This window comes from Brienomyrus brachyistius, chromosome 17 (assembly GCF_023856365.1).
Source record: "Brienomyrus brachyistius isolate T26 chromosome 17, BBRACH_0.4, whole genome shotgun sequence".
NCBI lineage: Eukaryota > Metazoa > Chordata > Actinopteri > Osteoglossiformes > Mormyridae > Brienomyrus > Brienomyrus brachyistius.
The window spans coordinates 7,403,935-7,426,358 of record NC_064549.1 but is presented as its reverse complement, the minus strand read 5'-3'; the positions used below and the strand labels follow the sequence as shown (position 1 = coordinate 7,426,358).

At 38.9% G+C, this 22,424-nt stretch overlaps 3 protein-coding genes across 5 annotated transcripts in view; 2 read left to right on the top strand and 1 right to left on the bottom strand.

Moving 5' to 3' along the window:
- Window positions 1-1,701, bottom strand: part of LOC125711804 (spectrin beta chain, non-erythrocytic 4-like) — a 77,621-nt gene extending 75,920 nt beyond the window's left edge. The window contains exon 1 of one of the 2 annotated variants that reach the window (XM_048981113.1): window positions 1,328-1,701. Coding sequence is in view for 1 of the 2 variants with exons in the window: in XM_048981112.1 (XP_048837069.1) it covers window positions 438-443 (6 nt within the window). In the remaining variant the exon portion in view is untranslated. Of the gene's footprint in view, window positions 1-437; window positions 459-1,327 lie in introns of those variants that run through there. The other variant, XM_048981112.1, reaches the window with a different exon arrangement.
- A 5,331-nt stretch (window positions 1,702-7,032) lies between these two features.
- blvrb (biliverdin reductase B) lies at window positions 7,033-10,540 on the top strand. 2 transcript variants are annotated; one of them, XM_048981186.1, is made up of 5 exons: window positions 7,033-7,255; window positions 8,281-8,442; window positions 8,846-8,935; window positions 9,811-9,942; window positions 10,204-10,540. In XM_048981186.1, exons 1-5 carry the CDS (start codon window positions 7,132-7,134, stop codon window positions 10,356-10,358), a joined length of 663 nt encoding a protein of 220 aa, XP_048837143.1. In that variant the 5' UTR covers window positions 7,033-7,131; the 3' UTR covers window positions 10,359-10,540. The 2 variants fall into 2 exon arrangements, with proteins under 2 accessions (XP_048837143.1, XP_048837145.1); XM_048981188.1 differs by lacking the exon at window positions 7,033-7,255 and adding an exon at window positions 7,692-7,835.
- A 3,522-nt stretch (window positions 10,541-14,062) lies between these two features.
- On the top strand, window positions 14,063-21,997 carry kcnk6 (potassium channel, subfamily K, member 6). The gene is made up of 3 exons (XM_048981181.1): window positions 14,063-14,685; window positions 18,321-18,716; window positions 20,876-21,997. Exons 1-3 carry the CDS (start codon window positions 14,370-14,372, stop codon window positions 21,112-21,114), a joined length of 951 nt encoding a protein of 316 aa, XP_048837138.1. The 5' UTR covers window positions 14,063-14,369; the 3' UTR covers window positions 21,115-21,997.
- The last annotated feature ends 427 nt before the right edge of the window (window positions 21,998-22,424 follow it).

Sequence of the window (22,424 nt, the reverse complement as noted above, 5' to 3'; positions counted from 1 at the left end):
CTGCATTATTTGGGTATCGGCAATTTAGAATTGTATTAAAATGGTATTTTTAACCAAGGCAATCTAAAATAAAGTTATCTAAGGAGCAGGTAAGAAGGCCTTCGGTTTTCGTAATAAGCAGATATATGTGAGAAGTTAACAGGAGTCGAAATAATCACTATGTACTAACCTTTGTTTTTCTGGAACATCAATAACGGGGGAGAAAAATCTGTAAGATTGCTACATGCTACGAAAAACTTCCCTGGTATTTCATTTAATTTACGCCTTTACTTCATGTCGACTCAGTATTTCCGTGGGTTAAATAATAATAATAATAATAATAATAATAATAATAATAATAATAGCTGTGACCATGTGACTATTAAATAGGCAAAACTAAAACAATTCAATTCAAAATAAAGATCTAGTGGTTTTCGAACGCGAAGTCCCGTCATTACCTGCATTTACGGTAACGCGTTTTTGCGGGCAAAAAAAAAAACAATTCTTCAACCGCATGATTATTCTTGTTTTTAATGGGTATAGTACACACGTACGTCCTGTACACAGCTTACTACGCTACATGCTTTTTACCCTTAAACTGCACATGTGACCGCCAAGGCAAGTTATTACTATGTCCTCCATTATACGGCCAACTGCCTCCGTTTAAAGAGATAAGACTGTGGTGCTACGTTCCAACTAAATTAAAAATTCCATTGATTTCTTTGCGTTTCACTGTGAGAAATGCCTCCAGGTTAACCCTTTATAATCGATACCGTCTACTTTACAGTAATATGTTAAACCGTGCTACCGCATTACCTTCTGTAAGGGAAAAGACAATGTAGTTTCCCTGTTAACACACGGTACATCCTAAACGTATGCAATAATAATAATTGCTATTATTATTTGTATTTCAATATAAAACATTACTTGAAAGCAAACGATTCTCAAATAAATTTGACTGATATTTGTGGACCAAATTTATAATTTGCACTATATGTTCAAGGGGCATTCAACAGCATTAAATGGTTATTTATATAGTAATATCGTTGCATACATTATAAAAGGCCTATTCGAACCACTGATTAGTTTCAGTCTTAACTTATTAATCGGACACCTGACAAATGTATTATTCAAAACAACATGAACACAGATTATTAAATTACAAGTCTATTATATAGCAAGTAGAAAGCACGAAATGCTTTAAAGTCTAGAAATTACTGCAGCAATACCATGCAGGCCGGCCGCTGCATCTCCTACGTGAACAGATACCGTGGATATACCTATGGTAGGCATAACAGGGTTTGGTAAGGCTGAATTAAACGTGGAAACCAGCTTGAGGCGATCTTACCTTTACCCCCAAATTGAAGATTTTTTTCTGCGGTAAGATGCAAATAAAATATTCCCTTAATTTAATCCAATAATGAACGCTGGTTTACTGATTGAGATTCACCCCGTTGTATTTCCTCGCCGGCATCCCAGGCTCCTCTGTAAAATAATTCTTTCTGATGTGTAGGTCTGTGGTAGAAGTCAGCTGGATTCTGTTGTATTTTTGTTTGATTATATATAGTATAGTACATGCAAAAAAAGGTCCTTATATGCCGAAGCTGTTTCTTTATTAATCAGGTGACTAGCCGGTTAATTCAGATGGCCTGTCTACAGTACACGCGCTCTTTCCCCCTTCCTTTCCCCCCGCGCCCCTCTCTCCTCTCCGTTAGAAACGCTATAATAAACGCGGCATCAGTGTAGCGCATCCAGCCTCCGTTTGGAAGAAGGGTGAGGAAGACGTTGCACTGCGACTTTAGGTAACTGAAAGCGACACCCTACGGTTACATTTTACAAAGGGTGCATCTCGACTGCTTTGCTTAGGGTAACGTTTTGTGGCATATGAATGTACAGTCACCGGCCACTTTATTAGGCACACCTGTTCAACTGCTCGTTGACGCAAATTACTGGTCAGCCAATCACATGATGGCAACTCAATGCATTTAGGCATTGAGCTTCAAACTGAGCTTCAGAATGGGGAAGAAAGGTGATTTAAGTGACTTTGAACGTGGCATGGTTGTTGGTGCCAGACGGGCTGGTCTGAGTATTGCAGAAACTGCTGATCGTCTGGGATTGTCACGCACAACCATCTCTAGGGTTTACAGAGAATGGTCCAAAAAAGGGAAAACATCCAGTGAGCGGCAGTTCTGTGGGCGAAAATGCCTTGTTGATGCCAGAGGTCAGAGGAGAATGGCCAGAGTGGTTCGAGCTGATAGAAAGGCAACAGTAACTCAAATAACCACTCGTTACAACCAAGGTATGCAGAAGAGCATCTCTGAACGCACAACACGTTGAACCTTGAGGCAGATGGACTACAGCAGCAGAAGACCACACCGGGTGCCACTCCTATCAGCAAAGAACAGGAAACAGGCTACAATTCGCACAGGCTCACAGAAATTGGACAATAGAAGATTGGAAAAATGTTGCCTGGTCTGATGAGTCTCGATTTCTGCTGCGTCATTCGGAGGGTAGGGTCAGAATTTGGCGTCAACAACATGAAAGCATGGATCCATCCTGCCTTGTATCAACGGTTCAGGCTGCTGGTGGTGGTGTAATGGTGTGGGGGACATTTTCTTGGCACACTTTGGGCCCCTTAGTACTAATTGATCATCGTTGCAACGCCACAGCCTACCTGAGTATTGTTGCTGACCATGTCCATCCCTTTATGACCACAGTGTACCCATCTTCTGATGGCTACTTCCAGCAGGATAAATGCACCATGTCATAAAGCTCGAATCACCTCAGACTGGTTTCTTGAACATGACAATGAGTTCACTGTACTCAAATGGCCTCCACAGTCACCAGATCTCAATCCAATAGAGCACCTTTAGGATGTGGTGGAATGGGAGATTCGCATCATGGATGTGCAGCCGACAAATCTACAGCAACTGCGTGATGCTATAATGTCAATATGCACAAATATCTCTGAGGAATGTTTCCAGTACCTTGTTGAATCTATGCCACGAAGGATTAAGTTAGTTCTGAAGGCAAAAGGGGGCCCAACTCGGTACTAACAAGGTGTACCTAATAAAGTGGCCGGTGAATGTATATTCTTTTATCTAAGAAACTGCGATGTGTAACTGCAGTTATAATTGAGAATTATTAATGGCACAATAAAGGACTATGTATAAAGTGTAGGCTGCATATAACGGGCTAACAAAGGCATTCCATTGCATGAAATCAGTTAGGTGCAAGCGAATTTTACCTTTTTACTTACCAATTCACGAGTTTCTTAAATAAAATGATTTGTGGTGTATTACACGGTGGTGTATAGTTATATCAGTAATAGCAATTATTAAAAAACGTAAGGATAATGAGAAGTACTCGTGCATGTTTTCAGAAATCGTTTAACAATACGTACAGTACGCCTGTACACTACTGTTGGACAGCCATGTTGGCACATTCTGTTGATACATTCAATTAAATGACAGTGGATAGAATGTATTTTAACCAGTGATTGTGAAGTCCTATTGATAACAAGCAGTATAATGATAAATAATTTATTATTTTATCATTTGTTATTTATACAAGTGCGTTGAAGCACTTATGGGATTAATATCAAGAATCCCACACAACGCACTTCTTTCATCACTGTTATTCTTTTCTAAATATTAATAACAGCTCATGCCGTCAGATACACAAATTATTCGTATACAGTTTGGCTTTCAAGGAATATACAAACATTATGGCTACCCTATTCACATTTTAATTGTATCATACACCGCAAGCCATATGTTTTACTTATTAAAACAAGCTAGATGTTAAAGGTATCTTTAGTTTAAATAGCTTCTATTTATTACTTAAAATACATTTTTGAGACACACGTCTCTTAAATAATACTGATTATTCTCAAATTATATCTTCCAAAGAGTAACATGTGACCCGTACTAACGTCTTGTGGATCTGTGTCTAATAAACTAAAGCAGTAGGTCAGTGTTTAATGGAGAATACTTAGGGTACGCCAGAAGATGACGTCACTGCTGTGCGCCGGTTGCCGGCCGTGTAGTAGGACGTGTAGTCGAGTGTTGCTACCAGATTACTTATTGTTATATTTAAAGTAACCTTTGCCGACGACAACTTATAATGGAACAGACCTCGGTTCAATCACTTTCGACATTAATGATAGTGATATGTAAACTTTTTTAAAGGACATGAAATCTGGCCGAAAAAATCTTTGCCTATGTATTTTTTAATGCAGCCACGAGAGGAGACAGTCGACCAGCTGTGAATCAGAAAGCCTTACAGCAGAATCTTTGCAGTCTTTGGACGTTAGCTGCATGCGTTACAGTCTCGTATGGTTAATTAGAGGGTAAACTAAAACACATAGAAAAAAACTTAGCAAACTGGACGTTCTTGACATCCATTTAACCAAATGTGGCCACTGATTATTCATCCTTGTGTTAATTAGTCTGCATCATACTCGTTGGGGCAGTTTGCAAACCCTACAGACCATTTACAAGGCAATAAAAATGTTACATGCATGAAAATCTCACTCCAGCCTGCTGACCAAAGTTGGCAACGCTGTTATGACTGGTAAAATGGAGTGGTGAATGTGTGTGTGTTTTTTTTTTAATGCCATTAATGATATATTCACTACATGGGCTGAGTAGCCTATCTATCTGGAAGAGGCTGCTTTAGGTTTGTCTTATTAATTGTTCATAGATTCTGACTCTAGGAATGTGATTTTGATGATTACCAGGTTTCCTTTTCAGATGCTGAATTTTCATTGGCTTTATGAGTTATTTGTTATTATGCTTCCATCAAATGTCACTCCCCCTGCAAATAACTGCCTATAGTGTGTGTCTGCGTGGCACTGCTATGACAATATGAACACGTTGGGTGGAGGGTGAGGTCATATGAAGCTGTAGGCCTGTATATTGCTGTATGCCTGGAGCATAGCCCAGTTTGCGCTCCCAAACGAAATAACTTTTTATTTTTCCCGCACAAACAGGTGGGCTTCCCCCTAGTTGGCAAAATGTGTCTTCTCCAGCGAGTTCGATTGTGCAGTCGAACCAGATTAAGTTAAATTTCAACCCTGGGGGATATGACATGAAAGTGGCACACTTAACGACAATGTAAAACAAGTCATAAGTTTGTACATTAGGAAACTAAAGCAGCAGTTATTATACGTCCATATTAGTTTATTGTGCTTCAGTTCTTGCTCACCTTGTTTCCCTGTGACACACCCAAAGTCACTTTTCTGGCCATGCCACTGCTCTCTGCTCACTATTGTAAGGCCATAATGTTTCACCTCATTTATTCTTTGCAAATTCTGTTAAATGTTTCCTTCGCATATCTGTATGAACTGACTTTATTGGTGTACAAGCTTGAAAATAAAATAAAAAAAAATAATCTAATTTTATGTTGTGGTGGACGTTACGTTAATTTAGCTAGTCGATGCTAACCGCAACAGGCCCTATACCAGGCGGTGTTTTGCACCCTGCACTGGATAGCAGATTATTGTAAAACCCACACGTACCATGTGGAATTTAGAGAGACTGATTCACTTAACTATACATAGCAGGAACCTGGAAGCCCTGGAGGTGTGAGGAGACAGTGCTACCTACTGACCCACCATGCCTTGTCTAGTCTACCCATAGTTTACAAATTAAGCCATAATTGCAGTACGTCCATCCATCTAGTCCAGGGGCCTATTTCAAGAAGCAGGGTTTCTTTCGCCAAATAACTTGTCAAATTTCAGGTAGTCTGGGCTGTATAGTTGGCTGCTCAACAATACACATATAGTGAATGAGTCCATTTAGCCCAGACTACCTTAAATCTTGCTTAAACCTTATGAAACAGCCCCAGTACTGCTCGACCCTGCTCCTGGAGGTATGCCACACTGAAGTGCTTAGATACAGCCCTAATTTAACACAACTGATACAAACAATAAGGTGCTTCAGTAGCATCCCATTATACAGCTATGCTAAGCTCTGCCGGTTAGTAAATTTTCAGGCAGGGATGGATTACGGACCGGGCGAGTGGGGCCGCTGTCCAGGGGCCCTTGGGGTGCAGGGGGCCCGTGGGGTCCGTAGCCCAAAACAATTTGCAATGCTTATCAACAATGTATTTTCGTTTGTCTATTTTAGAGGGCCTACATTCTTTGATCCTCTGCCTACAAGGGCCCCTGACCCTATAGGGAGGGCGTTTGGCTGCCAAGGGCCCTTGAATTGTGGTGGTTGTGGTGGTGGTGCTGGTGGTGGTGGGGGGGGGGTCCCTCGCGAACATTTTGCCCAGGGGCCCACACAACCCACAATCCGTCCCTGTCTCCAGGAACAAAAATGAGCAGCCCTGATCTACTCTAACTGTATGTTTTTGGACTGCAGGACGACACTGTAGTACACAGAACAAACTAACATGACACACAGGCTGGATTCACACACACTGGCTGCTCCCCAGTGATCAACTTTACCACCTAAGAAGAGAATTCATCTAGATAGTATTTATATTAATAGTCATATTGCCTTGCATTTACCATATTTATGATAATACAAGCAGCCTGAAAAAAACCCTACTCATGCACACCACATTCTCCATAGGAAATTTTTACAAGTTCAGAAGATCCTGTAAAATAGAGAGTGAGAGCTTGACAAGGCTTTAGTGACAAATGCAAACAAAATGTTTTAAAATTTCACTTTCTGTTTCATCAATGCCATAGAAATTGTAGGTTCTTTGCTTGTGACAATTATTTCAAATTATGCTGGCTCAGAAGCATAAAGGATACCGCCCGCCGATCTACTGTACCGTCTACTGCTGCGGGGTCAGTAAAGCAGCATGTTGAATCTGAATCAGCAATGAGTCGCATTACATTTCGAAACAATAGGTGGTAGTATAGTGATACAAAATATTTTCTTAATAAGAGGTAAAAGCTGACGATGTTTCCACGTCTTGTCTTGTATTCAAATTGTTATTAATGAGATAAGTGTGACTTACATTGTTTATTTGTATTTTTATTAATTATAAACTCCACCGGATGTCTGCTTTAGATGTGCGTAACGAAAGTGCGTTTCCGGTTTTGTTGAAAAAGGCGTTTCTTTCCGTAATCTGATCGTGGTCTTTTTATTGCGTTGCAGTATCGCTTCTGCTGTATTTCTCTCAGTTGATCGCTGTATGTCACTTGATCCGCTAATTTGCAGGTTATTTGAAGGCATGGCCGGGACAGTCAAGAACGTGGCGATATTCGGTTCCACGGGTATGACTGGTTTAGCTACCCTGCCACAGGTTGTGGCGGCAGGTATGGTTAGAAATAGTTTTAAAGACGCATCTTTATTTATGGTTGTTGTGGTTTTCGGAAGTTACCAGGTGTAGACATTAATAGTACGCAGAATATTTCACATCATTCTCAATTAAAGTTATAGCAATGTAAAGATAGGGTGAATATGAAGGCTGTTTTTTGTGCGGATGTCATATTTTATTGTAGTTTTGGGGATTTAACTGCATGGAATGTATTGTGAGATGCATGCTTGCATGCATGTTTCAGAAGTTCCATTTATTGTTATATAACTGCAGCAAAAAAAGTCATGTTAATAATTAACAAACAAAAAACGTTTTTATTCTCTTGTTTGCCTTTTTTATCCTCTTTTTTACCATCTGGCGAAAGTTGTAATTACAGAATTATTAATATATATATAGTTATTAATAGAAAGCGCTACATTTGAAAATTATATTACGATACAAACGATGGTTAATATCATTCATATAAACAGAGTTATGCATGAAGTTAAAAATGTAAGTTTCAGTTTTATGCTGAGTAAGGAAAGAGGTGCTTGCGAGGAGAGAGATAATGCTGTGCCCATTTATCACCTTAATGCAGGGTGGGTGGTCTGCGTGTCTCCGGGGTTCTCCCCGTAACTTGTTTACAAATTCTGAAATGAATAGTGATAAAGATTTTTTTTATTTAGGTTCCTATGGATATATATATATATATATATATATATATATATATATATATATATATATATATATATATATATATATATATATATATATATAATTCATAGTATTATATAACTTAATAACTTGGCACACTCAGATATCAGTTTATTAGGTAACCTTGCTTGGAAACGCAAATATTCTGCACTCCAAATAGTGAATGATGTGGCTGTTACTGAATACACACAGCACACAGAGTAGAAAGGTTCACTTATTGTGTGACCAAGCATTAGAGCAGATAAGATACCTAAACAGTTTCAAATGTGGTGCGAGCTCTGAATTGAATCATTTATCGTATCATTGAATACAGTTCAAACCTTTTCTCAGGTTATAATGCGACAGTGCTGGTGAGGGATCCTTCTAAGTTGCCCCCAGACCACAGAGCGTCCAGGGTGGTGGTAGGTGACGTCCTGAACAAGAAGGATGTAGAGAAGACTTTGGAGGGCCAAGACGCTGCCATTATTATACTTGGGACCAGGAATGATCTCAGTAAGTTTGGTATAAAACAATCATTATATAAACTGGGTATTGTAGGTAGCAGGATTTTTAGAAATTTCTTGATTTCCCAAAAACATTTCTCGCTTTTTTGAGTTACTTCGTAACAGGTTTACATGAATCATCTAGAAAAGTCGAGTGTCCAAACTGCTTCTGAATGTTAAATATCAAAAAGGATTATAACACGTATGTTTCAAATTACTTATACAAACATAAATATATCTCTGAATTATACCCTCGGCCTGTGTCTGTGTGTAGAAACTGTTATTTGTCTCTCAATAAAGCACTGACGAATTGCAAGTTCTGTGACTTCCTATCTTTAGCATATATTTGTACATAAAAAGCAAAACAATAAAAAGCGACATTAATTGTTAAAGATTGTATTATTTAACTACAGGCCCTACAACTGTGATGTCTGAGGGAACAAGAAACGTCCTTGAAGTAATGAAAGTTCGCGGGATTCGTAAGGTTGTCGCTTGTATGTCCTGTAAGTAAAATACAAAGCTATGGAAAAGAGTTACTGTACCTGCTACAGCATTTTACATTTTATTTTCTTATGGAATTACAGGATTAAAAAAAAAATCATTCATGCTTTTTCTTCTTCTTCTTCTTCTTCTTCTTATTATTATTATTAAAGTTACTCGAGTATCAAATAAATAGTTGTTTATTTTGATTTTTGTGTTGTGTGTTACTTAGTGAGTTAGAAATTTGTGCCTGCGTCTAGAACATCAGTGCTGGAACATCAAAGTAACAATGTCACTTTTAGAATCTTGAGCGTAGTGATGTCACTTTTAGAATCTTGAGTGTAGTGATGTCACTTTTGGAATCTTGTTCGTGATGATGTCACTTTTGGGCCCCAGAGCAAAGCCCTGAGCAAAGCCTAAGTGCTCCAGTACTGAGGGGTGGTGTCTAACCCTTCTACCAAAGGCCTGGCTTTCACTTGGCACAAAAGCATCTGCTAAATAAATAGATGTACTGTATACAGCAATATATTAAGTTAGGGGCATAAATGCTTTTTAGAATTTTTGGTTTTATTTTAATGTATCAGCTGAATTACACTTTGAATGTAATTTACAATCCCAATTCACACACTGTGTAAAATGTAAATAAAAACAGAATGCGATGATTTGCAAATCATGTATCTGATTGAAAAGAGTATAAAGACAACATAATAAATGTTGACCCTGATTGACAAGGAAAACTAACTTAAGATGGAGCAATGTCGATGAGGTGGGCTTTTCATGAAATGGGTAGATGTTCACAAGCCTGGATATTTAGACCGGCATTGGTTGAGCTGTTTAATGTCATATCAAAGGTAGAATGTGTTGTCCATTCATGAACCCACACATTTCTGCTTCCCAGCCTTCCTTCTGTGGGACCGTGCCAAAGTGCCTCCCCGACTCGTGCCTGTCACCGAGGACCATGACAGGATGTACAGACTGTTAAAGGAGTCAGACCTAGACTATGTGGCTGTGATGCCCCCACACATCGCTGGTAAGCTGCATTAATACCCAGCCATTGCTATACACACATTCGTGTATAAAACAGGAAATAATTTACATTAATTTTAGCAAAGTTTAATTACTTTTGTATTTTATGCTAAATATTTCTGACTTGTTTCAGATTAAAGAAATCAAAGAGCTTTTAAAGCGATCAGCGTTTCTTTAGAGAAAATGTTTGTTTCAACCCTAAAATCAGGTTTTCATCATTCAGAAAACTTATTATTTTAATACTTATTATGTCGTTAACCTGCAGGTGACAAGCCCTTGACCGAGAAGTACACTGCATCTGAGAATGCAGTGAAGAGTCGTGTAATTTCCAAACATGACCTAGGCCACTTTTTTGTGAAATGTCTCTCCACCTCTGACTGGAATATGAAGACAGTGGGAGTGTCTGGAGAGTACAGTTAAACCCAATAATCCACCCCAGCTCCATTGAGATGGAGAGAATGCATCATGCCTTAAGAGAGTTTGACACAAATATTTTGACCTAAGGATTTCAAGAAGTATTAGAGAGTAATGTTAAAGTATGTTGCGCTTGGCATCACCTTTTGTGTGTATACCACGTCACAATAAAGTAGTTTTGCTTACAAGGTGTGTAATGTATATCTTTACTGATACAGAGCAGAAAATACAGCTCTTCTGACTCTATGTTGGAATTCAGCCATTTTTAGCTGGACAGGACTACTGAATGTCAAACATATACTATAAATGACATTAAGCACTTTAAATGCTTGTTAAAAGGACACTATATATTCTAACAAATACAGAAAGCATAGCAAGTAGTTGATAACCAGTGTTTAAGCAAGTGTTTTAAATGTTTTAAACCACTGTCCTTAACTGTCTGTTAACACTGGGAACTGGATATTTTAGTGTTGGTGCTCAAGGGGAAGGCAAACAGGATAAGGATTCCTGAGGGCTATGTATTGACATTGAGAAGGGCAACATTAAACACGGCCTTTCTCAGATGGACCTTTTCCATTCATAAAAAGTTACAAATATTAGTATAGATTAATAGCAAACTTTAAGTGTAGGAAAAAAAAATTTCATCATATGGTCAGAAAAAAGTACAAGATCTTGTGATTAAAACCCTCGCAAAACATCGTTTTTCAGAGTTACCATTTTAAGGAAGTCGTTCGAATGGTCCTTGGTAGTCAAACAAGGGCTTCCTTGTTCTTGTGTCATAAGAGAAGCTGTACTGATGTTGTCCCTGACTGGCACACATACGTTGTTCTGTCATGTGACGGGGAAGAATATAGACTGAAAAAGGGGTTGAAAACGTAGCAGAAGGTTGCTCAACGATGCAGATTTCTGCTTTAGCCTTGTTTTTAACGTGTTCTTTAGTTGATTGGCGGATGACCGTGTCTGGGGGCTGATATTCTGATGCTGCCAGTTTAACTAACCCAGGGGTCTGTTACATAACCTATTAAGATGAACCGTTTTTCACGAGGAACTGAGGGACCTTGATGTTTGCCGGGGGCTAGGCTATAACTCAGCATAGTCTATGCATTAATTCCCCCCTCTTGGTTTCATTTAGATGAAATGATGCACTGGAGACGAGACCAAGTGATTTTGCAACAGGGTACTCAAAAATGTTCAATTTTGACAATAATAAACAATTTTTGAGAATTATAAACATTTGCTCATTTTAAAACCAGAGGACAATAAATTAATTTCAAAGCAGTGCAAGAAGATTAAACAATTCTATCCATCCACATTCTAACTGGTTCATTTAGGTTAAATCCAGGTTAATTTAGGAAGGAGTTAAAAGGAAAGAAAATTCTGTTGCGTTTTTATTTTGCATATATAAAGAGTTAAAGTCGAGTGCTTCTGGTTTGCTGTTTATGTGGACAGTTAAAAGAGTAAACATTACATTTAGTAACAATCATCACACAACAAGAGATCAAATTGTGAAATTTCATTCTATTTTATTTTTGTATCATAACACTTCTAACAAGGAGCACTGGCACAAAGACGTTTACAGAATAATAGGCCCAAAGTCCTCAGAGAATAAACCAGAGGTGACAGTGACAAGAAAAAGCTTCCTCAGAGTGATGAAGAGACCATGGGGAAGCTCATCCTCAAGTGGCACCAGGAAGCACAGCTTCACTTCACATGTGGTGTGGAACAATCCCACGGTCTTGATTAAATTGTGTTTCGATCAAGAGTCTGCTGGTTAATTTAGGGGGGGGGGTGTCATTTTTTCTATGTTTATATATGTGGAGGACGACATCTACGTTAGGGTGACCACATGTCCAAGCTTTGCCCAGACGGTAAAGTTTTCCAGCCCTGTGTCCAGACTGCTGTTGGGTGTCCTCCTCTCACCCCCTTGTCCTCCTTTTCCCTCCCCCTACCCACCTCCATGTCAGCAACTAGCACCACTCTCTTCCACCCCAGTCACACAAAAATGTGAAACACCCACACACATATGCTACGGAAGCTGAGATGTTTAAAGTTCTCTCGAGATAAGGAGATAAATATCCCAGTAGATATACCCTTCTCGGCTCCTGGTTTATGTATGATATCATCTTACCTCTTCTTTTTGAGCCCTAGTCCACAGTTTTGGTCCTCCTTTAGAGTCATGCTGGTGGTCACCTTAGTCCATGTGCATCCCATGGGAACTGGAGCCCTGCCAGGTACAGTTTGAAGCAAACTGGTACGCAGGCAGGCAGATGGACAGATGTGGTGGCATGGACAGCCGGCACTCAGGCAGGCAGAAACAAGGATATGCCGGCGGCCAGGTGGGGAGATCCCTCGAATTAAGACCTCTGAGCAACTCACCGCAGAAACAGGGAGGGGATAAGGAAAGTGTGTCAGCGAGTGCAGATTTGGAAATGCAAAGTGGCAGGGCGGCTACTATAAAGAAACTCCGACAGGCATGACTGGAAGGGAGAGGCAGGCAGGAATCCCTGAACGCCAGCATTCCGACACTACATGGCCATATGCAAAGCAAGTACTGAGGTTTACAGTTCATCCAGTGCTTGTGACACTGATCACACTGATCACAACATCTACACTACAGTCAATAACACCAGCTAGGGCTGAGTGACTAAAGAACTAGTGGAGCATTGGAACAAGGGTTAAGAAAATAAGAAAGCTACTCAAGTAAACGAGTGCAAAACAAAGAGTATTCACAATATACAAGCGGTTTACAAGGAAAAGATGGGTCACTGGGCATTACTGTAGCAAGGTCTTCTTTGGGAGTTCAACATTAACAAATGATCTGGCCTTAAAAAAAATAATAGCAACCACCAGTCCTGAAGTTATTGTGCGGTATAAAAGTGATGTATTGAGGTGGCAAAACTAAAAATGAAGATGTTAACATATTTTACTCTTAATTTTTTAACCAGCAGGTTGACTTTTACAAATCGTATTTGCTGACACCTGTTTTTGAAATTTTTTTTTACAGTGAATGAAATGAGCTGAATCATCCCATTCCCAACCAACGTAATTTCATTCACTTGCAATTAGTTCGAAATGAAAGTCGAAGCTTTAGGAAGGAAGGCGCATTTCAGTGATCCCAAACAGTCCACCAGGATCAGAGATGTGTGCCCATTCCCTGCCTTTTTCCAGCCAGTGTCTAGTGGCCAATAATTCAATAACGGCACACTGCCAGCCATCCCTAACCCACCTGGGCCTCAACTACACAGATTTAGGAAACATTAAAATGTTGCAATCTACCATTAAGTCCAGTTCACACAGCCATTCCCATACTTTAAAACAGGCCTAGGGTGTATGCAGGTTTTTGGGATAACCTTTAGGTCAGCTGTACAAACCCAGATGTGAGGACTCTTCATTGAATCAGTCCTCTAATTAGTAATCTTATTAGGGAGTTGCAGCAAAATCCTGCACACACAGCAGCCCTTTCTGGATAAGATTGGCCACCCCTGCTTTTAACATATTTGGCAAGTATTGTGCAGATTACAGCATCAGCCTCACTTCATCAATAATTCACTCACCACCCTAGGTCAGATAACCCTTCAGATTCTGTCAATCACAGGGAGAGATGTTGCAACCAATCCAAAGCAAAAATAAACATGACATCCCCCCCCCCCCCCCCCCACCCCCAATCCACTTTTTATTTATACAGCATATCAATAGAGTGAAACATGCACAACACAGAAAGACCTTACAAGAAATATCGTCGGGCAGTGGCTACAGTTACTTCTTCTCTTCATATTTTAGACATCTTCACGATTTTAAAAATATATCTTGGCACTGCATTTTTCTTAACATAAACTACAATGTCGAGTAATGACTACCGCATCTAGACAGTTTCGCGTTTCTGAAAAAGTAACTTTGACTTTATTTCCTGTTTGTTTTTAGTGGGGCTGGGTGACTGGAAGGCGGAGTTCGCGACGCAAAAGGTGCATAGCGATACTTCTCGCTAAAACGAAGGAAAGAATCAGTGTGCAAACAAGAATGCCTTCCTTTTCCAAATCTTATGCCGTGCTTATAGGATTTGTATTACTTTATATCATTTACCTTGTATTTGGAGCCCTCGTCTTTTCCATTATAGAGAGACCTCAGGAGGAAAGACTCAAAATCGAGCTGAAGACACTCAAAGAGCAGTTTGTTAACCAGAGCTGTGTGAATGTAACATCTCTAGAAAGCTTCTTAGTGCGAGTTTTGACGGCGAATAAGTATGGGGTATCAATGCTTCGAAATGCTTCGTCCAGTTCAAATTGGGATTTCGTCTCGTCTTTATTTTTCGCCAGCACTTTGGTCACGACCGTAGGTAAGTATATACAGAAGTTATTTTGGCCATTTGGCGTCTTCCGCTCTGAAAAGTTCACAGCAAATTCTGCTTTGATCGAGGTGCTATATTAATCTTAACGTTAAAGATGAACTGTTTGTTTTGAATTTTAGTGTTAAAAGGTATGTACATTCATATAGGCAAATGCTCTTAACAGAATGCACAAGCAAAGCAGTGAAATGATTATACAGAATTTTCATACTAACCTGCCCAAAGCTCACACTGCTATTGATAGTACAGCGATTATGTTAGAGATGAAACTGAAGTTTCCATTACATTTTCGGAGTCTTGTATCTCAATCTTCCGTTCAACATAATTGTGATCATATAATAACAGATGTTACAAAACAGGTTTCTGTACATGATATTCCCACAACACAAGATTACCCCCGCAGGCGTGTTTTCAATGCAATGAAATCTGATTTTGCCACGTTGTTCAGTAGATTAGTAATTCAATAATACGTTTTCATGGAAGATACGTACTGTATTAAACTGCCTCTTGTAAGTCTTCCTTGTTAAATGTAGCACATCATGTATGTACACAAATGACATTTTAATATTCAACAGTTCTTAGAAAAGAGAACTTTTGCGTAAAATATATATTTATGCATTTGTAATAAGCCCCTATATTTGCAAGGCTCAGGAGAACAACAGTCGTCAAATGAAAACAAATTTATGATTATATAAACACGGGTTGTTTGGAGAAACAACAGCAGTATGTAACAGCTCCGAATTTGTAGTATTTGCAGTAAGCCTGTCATGTTATGGCTGTTTGACCTTTTAAAAACAACGTCTCAGTTTGCCTACTGAATATGCGTACGTTTCCTTTTCCTCTTCCATATAGTGCTGTTATAGTACTGCTGATTCTATAGACTCAGTAAGTCACTTATGTGTCCTATATTAAGGGCCCATTTATATAGGTTAATTCGAGGACTGGGGCTGGGAAATCTGCTCGTGGATCAGCATAGGAGCTTGCTGGTTTTAAAATACTTACATTCCCAACTCTGCCTCGCGACCATTTCAAAACTTGATGTGACGCAAATTGGGATCGCGACCCATGGGTTGAAAACCACTGCTCTATATGATGTTTGGGTAGTACCAATGATTACTAAGATGCTAACTACTCAGCAGTTTACCCGATATATTAAGATATTAACAATGATACAAGAAGATTTCTGTATAAGAAAGCAGGCGGCCTATTTGTTTTTGTTCCCTTTCAGTGGATTTTAGCAAGAAGATGAACAATGAAGTAATAACTTCCACATATAACACTAGACCAAGTGTAAATATGGAGATAATACAGAGTAAAGAGAGCGGTTCATAGAAAGAAGAACTGCCAGCCAAGCAATCAGATCCACGCAACAGTAAACTCTGTGTAAACATGGGGATGCAGAATGCAGAGTAAAAGCAAATAGTAGCGCATTCGGAGAAACAAGCCATGCAGGTGCTGTTTGTATCAGTCCCACTCTTCCCAATGGCCAGATCCCAGGGAATTACTATAATCCACTCTTGAGATGACGAATCCATGAGCCATGATGGCAGCATTCTTTTCTAGCTTGTTCTCCATGTAAATAAGTTTGGTCATTTTAAAAGTGAAAGAAATATTTTAACCAAATACAAAATCAAGATTTTAAATTTTTTTTTTGCAGCAGCACTTAATTTAGTCAATTTAAAGATAATCAGTTTAAATATAGCTAAAATGCCAAGTAACTTGCTTATTTCTAAGTGTTATATATGCTATATATACTTGGTATTTTAGCCAAAAATAATGATATATTAATACATAATATGGGCCCTATTTATATCTGCCAAACCACCATGCTACCTCAACTTGCAATGCAGTACTTTGCAAAAAACATTTCGAAATGAGAATCATGGCTATATTTTTGAGCAGTAGTGTAGCTCAAAATATCCAGAGTCGGGTTTGTAGTTCTTTTGGAAGATGCATGAAATGTGTTTATGCCATATACCTCTTAAAAAAGATAAAATCAGTATGATTACATATGCATAACATTGTAGAGTGAAGTTAAACTTCAGTACTAGGGCATATTTTACTGTGAAGCAAATTTTCTTTGTTTTTAAAATGTACCTTGTAAAGGTTCAATTCACGAAACAAAGTCAAAATGTATTTACTTGTAAACTGACTTTAGCACGCTGTTTGTTTCTGATTATGGGTAGGCCAATTGGTTGTAAACTGGATTTGTGAATTAATTAAGCATTGACTTTATTGTTTTATTATCATTTTGTTAGGAAAACCATTTGTCAGTGACTTTTTTTTTTTTTTAATGGGGTTGACCATGGCTCTATAGCAGGGTGCACAATCGATCACTGCGTCTTTCCAGATCGATCATGAAATGATTAATGGATAAATGGTCATTAATACCTCCCCCCCTCCTTTTTCCCCAGCAGCAAAATATACTGGTTGGGCATCCCTGGTCTGTGGCTTAGGCCCCAGGGGGGGTGTCGGACCCTCAGTTGTATGTCACTTTGGGCAACAGCTTTCGCTTAAAATATAAATGCGAGCTGTGCTGTTTGTCCTAGTGGCATTATTACGATTAACATAAACTTTATTGATCCCAGGTGGAAATTCTTGTGCATATATCAGCAGGTAGGCCTACACAGACCGCAGGCAGGCATACATGTAGCTAGTGCGAAGTGCAAGGGCAGTACACCTCCTTGTAATTCAAGTACGTGAAATCACGGCGCGTTGATTTTCAGCTTTGAGATCTTTACTTAACTCTCGGGAACAGAGTCCACCTTCAGCTACCTTGAAAAATATAAGTCCATTCATTCGCCTCCACTTCAGCAAAGGCTTGTCCAGTGGGACCTAGTCAAAAATGAAATTGATTTACATTGCTATACATAGTCTACACCTGCGTAATGAATGAATGAAAGTGTGTGTGTGTGTGTGTGTGTGTGTGTGTGTGTGTGTGTGTGTGTGTGTGTGTGTGTGTGTGTGTGTGTGTGTGTGTGTGTGTGTGTGTGTGTGTGTGAGTGAGATAAGAGAAGCTGTACTGATGTGCCTGACTGGCACACAAATGTTATTCTGTCATGTGATGGGGAAGAGTATAGGCTGATAAATGGGTTGACAACATATCTGAAGGTTGCTCAACAATGCAAATGTTTGCTTTAGCCCTGTTTTGTAATGTTTTGTCTTTAATTCTTCATTGTAATGGGGAGAAAACTATTTTAACATTTCTATCTTAACCTTGCTTTATTTTTGTTTGACCCTGTATTACGTATTACATTGAATGCTAATGACTATATATCTTAAATTACTCAAACTCCCTTTTAAATGTTTAGTATCTTTAAAACAGACACAATTATCGATGAATGGATTAATAAATGATCAACATCAGTTACACGTTAAATGTTTGTATCATGTCAAATGTTGTGCAACTTGAAATGTATAGCTTTTTGTTGTTTACAAAATTGAACATTGATCCGAAGGTTTGCTTGAAGTTTGTCTGAAAGGCAGTTTCTTTGAAAACAGCTACATAGTTGCAAAAGTGACTGAAGGTGAACTAATTGCATCGATTAAATTTGACGGTTAATGTTTATGCATGCGACTGTGCTTTTATTCTTTTTAAATCTACCCATATTTTCCGCTTTCTGTAGGTTATGGTCACACCACTCCACTGTCAGATGCAGGAAAAGCGTTTTGTATCATCTACGCCCTGCTGGGGGTTCCATTTACAATGCTGGTGTTGGCTGTCAGTGTCCAACGCCTCATGCATCTGCTGACCTATAAGCCGATTGCCTTGTACCAGCGGTGGGCTGGCTGGAATCCCAAGAGAGCCAGCATTTGGCACTTCTTCCTTCTCCTCTTTTCGGTGGTGCTCTGCTTCTTTGTGATCCCATCTGTGGTCTTCAACGCCATTGAAACCTCGTGGTCCTTCCTGGATGCCCTCTATTTCTGCTTCATCTCACTCTGCACCATTGGGCTTGGAGATTATGTGCCAGGAGAGCAACCAAACCAGAAGCTCAGGGCCCTCTACAAGATATCTGTGATGGGTGAGTAGAAAATATGACAGTACATAGAGTGGGGGGGGGGGGGGGGGGGGGGGGAGTTGGTATTTCTCCAGCAAATTTCTAACTTTTAATATTTTTGTTTTTGTATGCTTGAAAAACACTTCTTTTGCCTGTACACATGAAATTCTATAATATAAAGTACCTTTAGATTCATTTATAGTTACTCATGCATTTGTGTGGCATAGTGGTCAGCACAGTGTCCTTGTACCTACTGGGTTATGTTGTACTCCTGTCCGGGGCTATCTCTGTGGAGTATACTTGCTCAGTACTACATCTGTTGACACATTAATAGTGAACGTACTGTAGGAGTCAGACAGTGATTTTAGGCAAAAATATCTGAGCTTAATCACTTGTATTCCATGAGTTTTTGCTGGTTTTCCAGTGGCTGCTATAACTTCTTAGAAGGCGGTATACGTAATTTTGTGCCTAGTTTTAGATGAACGTCTACACCTTCCATTTGTGAAAGCTTAACGTGGAGATTTTTATAATGTACGTTTATCGGCATATTTCTGTTTAAGAAAAAGCTCTTACCTGTTTGTGCATATCGCCCCCTGCCATCTTTGTAGCTGTTTTTTTACATTCCACCCTTATGTTTGTTGCACCTTACATTTCTATAATAGCCTATATAAACAGGGCAACCTTCTGTCTACCACCAAACAGACAGATGGATAAACAAAAGTTTATAGCAAGTAGAACTATTAAAATTGAGTGTCAGGGAATTAGGCCTATATAAATACATGGTGAAAATATCTTTAGTATAGTCTTTTTTTCCCGCACTGATATATCTTATTGGTTATCACATATTTCTCAGAAACTAAAAGAAATGTATGAAAATATATTATGAGTAAGACTGGCAATTTTTTTATTTGTGTTTTACGATATCAGTTTGTATTTCGGCAGTTCTGTATACTTTTTTTCTATATACTTTTGATGCACTGCAGTTTTATTTAATGCCTCCAGGTGTTGCTAGAAGACCATTAGTAAGCTAATTTTCTAGAATATCCAGAATAGGAGGCAACAAATTCATTTTTGAAGAGGTGAATTCGGAGAATAACTAAATCTGCAGGTCAATATTTGTGAAATACATGCAGCTTAAAAATTTTCTCGTTTTTATAAAATATTATGGAGCAATTTGTATTGTGTAATTTCCATTGTATTTATCAGTGGATTATTTAAATAAGAATAATAATAAAAAAAGATACCAAGTCACAAGTCATAGTACATGTTACAAAATGTAGACTGTGTGCATCACAAAGCGTATATTACAGTGCTTTCCTGAATTGGTAAAAAAAAAAAAACACGCAATGAAAATACGATCCGCTTAATCTTTAATATCTCCTGGGCACAATGGTAGGTAGGTAGAGAAATTTGAGACACGGAGGGAGAGAGAAAATTAAGAAACTAATATTAAGGAAATTTCAGTGTGCCTGGACTAGAAGCTGAGCTGCCCATTCTGACACACGAGACCTGCTCTTCCTGCTTTTGTACTGAGTGAACCTGCAAGGCCGACTTGCTGCGTGGGCAGCAAAGGGTAGCTGGTCACCTGTCATTACTAGTGATGGCCAAAGGAAGCTCCACAATCCGTTTACTGTGTTTTTGATGGTGCTTGAATGGTAGGGCTGTTAGACACGGACAGTCTTAGAGGTTCAGCTGAAGGAGAAGACTAGTCCAGGCAGCCATATTGACAAAGCATGTGTAGATCTGAGCAGGCCGTAGCGCCCTCAGGAGGCAGGCTGAGGTATACCTAAATGTCACCAGCATAGTAGTTGTAGGACAAGCCATGTGACTGAAGGACATGTACTTTGTGTTTGCACTAGTTTTTTAATCCACTGTTAATCCTAAAGTTTTATTTCCGATACTTCATGGTTAACTTTAAAGTGTAACTTGTTTAAATAGTTATAGGTGTAATATTGTACAGAGGGGATTCCTTCCATATTACATGAAATATCACAACGAAGTGGGTTCAAATGAAATTGAAAAGTTGAATTGAAAATATAATATTTTGCATGTGCGGAATGGTTCCAGAATCCAAGTTCGCACGTTACTTTTTATCCTGAGTAGCGAAATAAGCTACGTTTAATCATAACTGATCTGTCCTTTTTTTCTCTTTTCCGCAATGCGCATGTGTGATTAACCTGCAGTCTACCTGTTGGTGGGATTGACGATCATGTTCCTGGTACTTCGCACCTTCCACAAGCTGGCTGACTTGCATGGCCTGACATCATTATTGCATTTGCCCCACTGTGAGGAGGAGGAAGAAGACAAAGAGCCCATTGTAGTCGATCAAAGTGCCCCAAAAGAGCAGGCAGATGTGGACAAGAACACTAATAAGCCCTTGGACCCAAGTTCCCAGCCCTCCTACAGCTCCATCAACAGATAAGACAGAAGTTCACCATGGTAACTAATTCCCGTCATGTCAGTGACGGGATAATAAGCTCATGGTCTTTCCGAAAGTGAAATGATACTTTCCTTTGTAATGAAACTTGTAATCAGAATTTATCCCTTTTACTTGACTTGTGGGGAAGGTTTATGTGGAAGTATTTTTCTCATGTTTTTAAAGAGGGATTCCAAGAAATAAGATGTATAATGTGCATGAATGCAAGCCAGGTCTAACACTCTTATAGTATTATCTTATCAACCTGTAACACAAGGGACACGTTTTATGTTAGCTTTAAAAGTACAGGAATTCATTGAAAGTATCAAATTATTATTATTATTCTTGATTGTACATTGCTTCTTATCCCCGATACATTCCTTGGTATGAATAAGTATTGGAGCTGGATTGAATCGGAACTAACATTAGGTAAATGCTGATACTCCAGCTGGTTGTGGTCTGCGTTCCTGGTTTTGCTGTAGTGTTTTTATCATGTTTATTATATTATATTATATTAGTGCTATAAAATTTCTCAAAATCGAGGTGGTAACAAGTTGGTCCTCAAAAAAGTACATGTGTTTGAAAATATCTGTGGTGTTAGAATGTAAGAATTGTAATGCTGTTACTTTCGCTTTTGAAAAGTGTCATTAAAAAGTTTTTTTTTTTCTAACGAAATAGTTTACAGCCTTTCTCAAGCTTTGGGTTGGAGAATTGGGTGGGATAGAGTAAGCATGCGAAGAAAATGTCGCTTTAGTCTGGCAGACAAATGTGTGACAGTGGTAGTTGAATATAAGTGATTTACGTCACAGCATCAATGCACATGCTTATTAAAACCTTGTCTTGTCATTTGTTCTCCAGACGTATTTAAATAAAATGTATGTAAACTTCATTACAAGATCCTGGGTTCCTTCGTTCACTGAAGAAGATAACAACCTGTGTTGTGGTTAAATTATTTATGTGGGTTTTTAACTGGAAAACATAATAATAAGTGTAGGCGGAACACTGATTATATACAGTATGAAGAAGAAATGATTGCACAACACTTTACTTAATAGATGGTGGTTATCTCCATTTGCATGAAACTTCCCAGGTGAAAATCAAGCTTGTGAAATTAAATGGAAGTTTTCTTCTGTATTTCCTGTTATTTATTCATCTATTTTGATTATTTTCAATATCATTGTTTTGTGTGTTTATATCTGGGCCAGCCCAAGGCATAAGCTTTGGGGCTGCTTACAGCCCAGTGGCCACTAGGGGGCCCTCCTGATCAGCATGTCAGAATGAAAAGGAAGATGACGAGGGGCAAAAAGTTGAATCAA